The sequence below is a fragment of the Pseudorasbora parva genome, chromosome 18, assembly GCF_024679245.1.
Source record: "Pseudorasbora parva isolate DD20220531a chromosome 18, ASM2467924v1, whole genome shotgun sequence".
NCBI lineage: Eukaryota > Metazoa > Chordata > Actinopteri > Cypriniformes > Gobionidae > Pseudorasbora > Pseudorasbora parva.
The window spans coordinates 17,225,799-17,232,424 of record NC_090189.1 but is presented as its reverse complement, the minus strand read 5'-3'; the positions used below and the strand labels follow the sequence as shown (position 1 = coordinate 17,232,424).

General features: G+C 33.9%; 1 protein-coding gene across 1 annotated transcript; it reads left to right on the top strand.

Annotated features, from left to right (window-relative positions):
- Positions 1-523: 523 nt before the first annotated feature.
- Positions 524-6,238, top strand: stx2a (syntaxin 2a). The gene is made up of 9 exons (XM_067424193.1): positions 524-917; positions 1,197-1,262; positions 1,369-1,468; positions 2,890-2,964; positions 3,837-3,910; positions 4,019-4,127; positions 5,442-5,515; positions 5,598-5,735; positions 5,972-6,238. Exons 1-9 carry the CDS (start codon positions 888-890, stop codon positions 6,155-6,157), a joined length of 852 nt encoding a protein of 283 aa, XP_067280294.1. The 5' UTR covers positions 524-887; the 3' UTR covers positions 6,158-6,238.
- The last annotated feature ends 388 nt before the right edge of the window (positions 6,239-6,626 follow it).

Below are 6,626 nucleotides of genomic sequence, written 5' to 3'. Positions count from 1 at the left end.
TTTTGCTAGTTTTTGCTCACAAATGTACCCTCTTCGTTTCATAAATTTAGGGTGAACCACTAGTCATATTGACAATTTTAACAATGTGTTTACATTTTTTGGACTTGAAAATGATAATTAAATAGCTATGGAAGGATCAGAGAGCTTTTGGATTTCATCAAAAATATCTTTATTTGTGTTCCGAAGATGTACAAAGGTCTTAGCCTACTGGTTTGGAACGACATATTAGAGTTAGTGATTAATCTGACAGAAATTTTTGGGTGAACCCTTTCAGAAGATGATTTTGCTAAATTAACACATACAATTACAGCGGTTTTAGAAGCTGCACAATGTTGTAGCATCATTGATTCTAACTGTGATTGACACACACTGCCCGTTGCAAGATGGCAGTAGCGCCGACGTGTCTGCAGCGGTGGAATGGGAATTCTACATATAAATAGCTATGGTCTCCCTCACCTGTAGCACGGAACAGACAACAACAACTTTAAAACAATGCTTTTGGTGTCATGAAAAGTAATCTCTACTCACACTTTTTTCTTCTTCTTCTTCTTTCATTTAACCTTGAAGAATGAAGTCGTGTGATTAATCCGCAGGAATGTAGCCTACAATTTAAAATAATAATGATTTCTTTATTGCGGAAGTAAACAGGCGGGGCTTTCTGTCCTTGGCTGTATTGGAAAGTCCGACTCGTTATTCTGCGAATCGATTTTTTTGTATAGTTCGTGTACATTTCATTTGAACTGTTTAACCTGATTTTGTGAATTTCCAGTAATTATTTGAAAAGCTTTAACTAAAAAGAACGATTTGTTAGTTTATAGCCTGCAACGCAACGAGCCATTCTGTCATACTGTGAGTAACGGCAGGTTAGAAACCACTGTGAAACTGAAATGAAGGACCGTCTGGGCGATTTAACAGCCGTAAGACTTAAAATAATTTCCTTAATTCATTTGATTTAATTGTAAAATATTAACTATAATAATTAATGTTTCATAAGCTATAACGTTACTTTCTTTATCGCGAATACTTTCATTTCATATATTTGTAATCGGTGGCTTAAGCCAGTAATTGCCTTGGTGACGTTTTTTTGTTAAAACAAAGTTTGGATACAATGAAAATATTTGAAACCGTGGTTTATACGACAGAAAAGTCCCAGCTGTGACCGTGACTTGTTTTTTATTTGTTTTGACTCTAACCAGCGCTTCAGTGACATCATCATCACTCCTGTAGAGTCCAATGCTTTCCTAGAGGATTTCCTTCCAAAGGTTTGTAAGCTCTAGAACATCTGTATATTTCTTGAACTGAATAATTGAACTGAAAACCTGAAGAACCATTTTAATCATGTATCTAAAAATATACATATACACACAGGTTGATGAGGTTCAAAAAATGATTGAGAGAATTTCCCACTGTGTTGGAGAAGTGAAGCTGAGGCATAGTACCATTCTGACAGAAATCAACCCACCGACATGTGAGCATATTGCACAATGTTTTGTGTCTTTACACTTGTAAGTGCATTAAGCAATGTGTCTGAGAGGGTATAGGGTTAAACGCACAATATGTAAGATTTTTGGATTAAAATATCCAAAAACCACTAGAACAATGTTAAATATTTTGATGATGTGTGCCTACATTGTCGCAAGTGTTTCCAAGAATGTTTAAATCCAGAAAAATAAACCATTTTAACCATGCCCGTGGCGACCGTGCCCGTGCGTCGCCTATCAATAGCCCTAATCGGACGGTAATTGTTTCTCGTGGGGTCATAAGGTATTTTCATCATTTACAGGGGCTAGTCTGTGATTTTATTGCCGTCCGAATCCAGAATGTCAGTGTTTTTCTCCCACCACCCGCATAAAAATCCCCGGCCAAATGACCTACTGTTTTTAGATGAACACCTAGGTCGTTTGGTGATTTAATTGCCGTCTGAATCCATATCTCTGAGTTTTCAAGAAAAGATTGCTTCAAAATTAACTGTTTATATAATAATAATAATAATATTATAAAATTTTATTTGTAATACTAATATTCTTTTATTACTGAAATGCTGGAAAGTATTTACAAGAATAAGCTTTCATCACTGCTAAAAAGAGAAAGATGAGAAAAACTTTTGAAATGGGCCGTTATTACAGCAGTAATTAACGTCATATAGGTTACATTTGTAGCATTGTATAAATAATTTATATCCACATTTTTAAAATGACAAAATGAATGAATTAAAATGAATTAAATAATGAATAATTTGCTATTATTAAATTAAACTTGATTTTATTCTTATTATTCCAAGCATATGACATTTTTACAGCAGACAAACAATCATTCGACAGACCACGTGAGCTGTGCATTCCCAGGTGCGCAGGATCACACAACTCACTCCTCCATCGTGAATAAACCACCATCCGAATGCACGAGTTTTATCACTGAGGTGACATGCACATTTATTTTTACGTACATCCACATAAGAAACAATTACCGTCCGAATGGGGCTAATTACATCATCCCATGTTTTCGGTTTTATTTTATAGAAACCACGGAAACACAAGAGACAATTTAATATATTGCGTTTTATTAGACAGGTGAGCAACTGTTTGGATACATTAATCGACAGAAAACGTAGTTAGTCTTATGGTTTAAATCTTGTTTTCCTGATTTACCGCGAGTAACATGTTGGTATTAGGTATGGTAAATACCTAATATCTAGTGTGCCAAGTGTCTCATAGTAACGTTAGCCGCCGAGCGAACGCAGAGAGTAGCATTTTAACATAACTTTCAACACATTTAAACGTTTCTAATATGATAAAACAGCACTGATTGGGAAGCCTGAATATTTACTACAGTATTAAACAGAAGTGTTTTGTAAGTTCACTTTTGCTTCCATATTTTTGTGTCTAACAGATGTGAGAAATGAACTTGAGCAGTTTAATAATGACATCAAACTGTCTGCAGATTTAATCCGGGTTAAACTAAAAGGTAATTTTTATTTTATTTTATATGTTTCGTTTCTATACTTGTTTAGAATATTTATAATGTAATGAAGAGCATGAGTTTTACCTGTGGCTACTACCATGATCTTACTTAAAAACTACATTTAAACCCTGAATTCTATGCAAGCTTTTCATTAGGGCAAATACAAAGGACACATTAAAGTGCTATTTCACGTGAATTAAGGACAAATATATTTCTCTTTAAATGTGTTAAGTTTTCATGAATTTTTAATTGAAGTAAAATGTTAATTCAAGAGCCTGATGAAAAATCAATATGAGTGTCTTACATAAGTAAGGTATAAACTACATTTACTTGACATCCTAGCTTAAAATCAGTGCTTACGGTCAAATGTACATTTATATGTGACAAATTAGGCTATATTTATTGTGCTAACTGCATTTGCAGTATATTCAATAAAATATATAATTATTTGCTTTCATCCTGTTTATTTATTAATTGATTTACTCCAATTTAAGGCCCTAACCCCAGCAAAACCTAGTCATAAGAGAAATCATGGGCAGGATGGGGATATCATTTTTTCATGGCCAAAATTTTAAGGGATAATTTGACTTGCACATAGTGAAGCTTGGTTGTGCCAGTTTGTATTGGACAGTTCAGACAAAATTTTATTTCATCGTCTCTATGTTTTTACTTGGAAATATGTGAAAAAATACTCCCTTTTATCTTCTTCAATAAACATTCGACTAATCCTGACTTTATATCTCTTTTAAAGAAAGCATTCATCTCTAAAGTCTCTGGTTCTGGAACAATACACTCAAGATTGTAAAATTTATGCCACCACTTTTTTCACTAAATCTTTTTTCACATTAAAAATAACTATTTGATTGTTCATATAGATTTAGAAGGAACATTTTCACAATATGAAAATGCAAACAGCAGCTCTGTCTACTGCCGCATCCAAAGTACTCAGGTGATATGTCAACATCTATATTAACACATCTATATTATAAATTCAGTATTATTCTGTAGGTGTTTGTTTTATTTATTTTTCCCCGCCCTTTATGTTGTTAATCTATAGCACACCGCACTTACACTGAGGTTTGCAGAAATAATGAGTATCTACAACCAAGAACTGTTATCTTTTCGGACAAGGAGTACAGAGCGGATACAAAGACAGCTGGAGATCAGTGAGTGAACTTATATTTGTATTAACACATCGGCATAAAATGTCTTCGGTCATTTGTATATTTCTGCTCTAGTTGTACAGTATTATGTAGCCTTCAAATGTAATTGGTCATTTTTATATCCCTGCTTATTTTTTTATTACATCTCTAGTAAAAAATCTGGTAGCGCTTGACTGTTTCGTCATTATTGAATAATTGCACAGGAGCAAATGAGTAATGCATTATTTATAACACTCTGGTAACTATTAACATGATTAATGCATTATATATAATTCATTCTAAAGTAAAGGTCATAGTAACCCACTGTTAATGACTCTAGTAATTACTTCTAAATGATTTGTAATACTTATCATTTGGATTATTAGTGAAAAACATGTATATAGTAGTACCTGTATATAGTAGTTCTTAATAGTCCTCTGGGAGGTGTGAAAAAATAGACTTTCTTGTTAGTTAATAGTAGTTACTAGAATGTTAATAGTGCCCCACTAATTTGTTTCTGTATAGTTATTCATTAATGACAGAATAGTATTCGAAAGTGTTACCAAAGACCCAATAAATATGTAGTGTTCTTCTTAATGTAATATATAACCAATCATAAACGTAATATATAATATAGGCTATATACAAGTTCACAAGGACAATGGGGTCAATGATAAAACAATTTTAATTAAAAAAAAACATTTTCTGTAAGGATGCATTAAATTGATCTAAAGACACAAAGACATGCAGTATAATGTTTCAAAAGATTTCTGGTTCTTTTGATCTTTCTATTTAAAGGGATAATTCACCGCTGGAAAGATGAATGTGTATTTCAATTGGTTCATTTATGTAGTAGAAATGTGTAATTATTTTAGAAGGTGGTGCCTTCTGGACCGAGAAAAGGCAGAACATTTATTTTTGGCTCATGTGGATGAAAAACAACAACTCCCAGAATGCACTTGCTTCACTGCCCTACGAGGTCACTCCCAAACCACGCCTACCGGTTACATCACTTGCTGCACAATGCTAGGCAGCACAACAGTTTTCAACATTGATAATAATTAGAGGTGTTACTTGAGCACCAAATCAGGATATTATAATGATTTCAGGAGAATCAAGTGACACTGACGCCTGCAGTAATGGCTTTGCCATCACAGGAATTAATAAAAAATTGAAATGTATTAAAATAGAAAACATTTTAAATTGTAAAATAATTTCACAATACTACTTTTTTTTACTGTATCTTTGATCAAAACTTCTTACAAAAGCATAAAAAAACATTCTGACCCTAATTTTTGAATGGTTGTGTATTTAGTAATCAAAGTACTTTTTTTCAAGGTGACAGAGTCATCACTAAAGAGGAGACAGAGGTTATGCTGGAAAGTAACAACCCTGCTGTCTTTACCTCAAATGTAAGTCTCAGCATAAACAGACAGCGGAAGGCACTTTTTCACATAAGCTTCCTGAAATGTTAATTTAACTCTGTGTGTATAGATCAACTCTGGCTCATGCATAACGGGGCAAACACTGAATGAGATCGAGTCACGGCATAAGGACATCCTCTGTCTGGAGGCCAGCATCCGAGAGCTGCAAAACATGTTTATGGATATAGCTGTGTTAGTCAACAGTCAGGTACTGTAAGCTTGCTGGAGAGTTCAATAAATGATCTGAAAAAATGGCGCAACAAAGACTTACTACAAAGTTAAAAATGAAATCTTCAGTGCTTTATCTAAAATGAATAGCTGATTTACAACATGTGCTGCATTGAAATATCAGTTATCAAATATCATGTAATAATCAGAACAATGAAAGTGCCATTGGAGTAAGACCTGACCATACCATAATTTAAAGTTGTTTCTTTTTTTAAGGGTGAAATGGCAAACAACATAGAAAAAACTGTGATGAAATCTGGAAACTATGTCGATCAAGGAAAAGAGAACATCAAACAAGCTGTAGATTACAAGACATCTTGGCGTATAAGATTGCCAGGCTTGCCCTCATTCAAGCGCAAAACGAAAACAAAGGACCAACGAGGACACGTGAACGAATCTTGAACTTTGAATGTATGCTATTTGAAGGTACCTTTGTGTTCTATGAAAATGAGAGATTCACACACATTGCCTTTACTGAAATTCCAACTTCATTCCAAGTCTCAGATCATTGCCCTGAATGTTTTGCTGGTCAGATCCTTTTTATCTGTCTGTTGGATTCTCTCAGCCCATTTACAAACAAACGGTTATCATTTGTTTCTGCTTATGGTTAATGATTAAGCCTGTTCAGATAGCACCAGCAGGCATTTTCTGATGCAATATGACAATAGGTATGTTTACCATGTCTCCTTCACTGACTAGTTTGTAAGACATAAACATTTTCCCTGGACCGCAAAACCAGTCATAATTTGCATGGTTATATTTGTGGCAATAGGCAACAATATGTATGTAATTCAGTTGTATTGTGTTTGTAATGTGTGCTTTTGCTTACTTTTATTAGTATGTGTATTAGTTGGCGTCTGTTACTTTTGTA

Bases quoted from the DNA above. Each gene is read 5' to 3' on its own strand.
- stx2a (XM_067424193.1), top strand. From the start codon at position 888: ATGAAGGACCGTCTGGGCGATTTAACAGCC. The intron at 1,469-2,889 runs GTGAGCATATTG...TGTGTCTAACAG, and splicing joins AGAAATCAACCCACCGACAT to ATGTGAGAAATGAACTTGAG. The intron at 5,736-5,971 runs GTACTGTAAGCT...TCTTTTTTTAAG, and splicing joins CTGTGTTAGTCAACAGTCAG to GGTGAAATGGCAAACAACAT.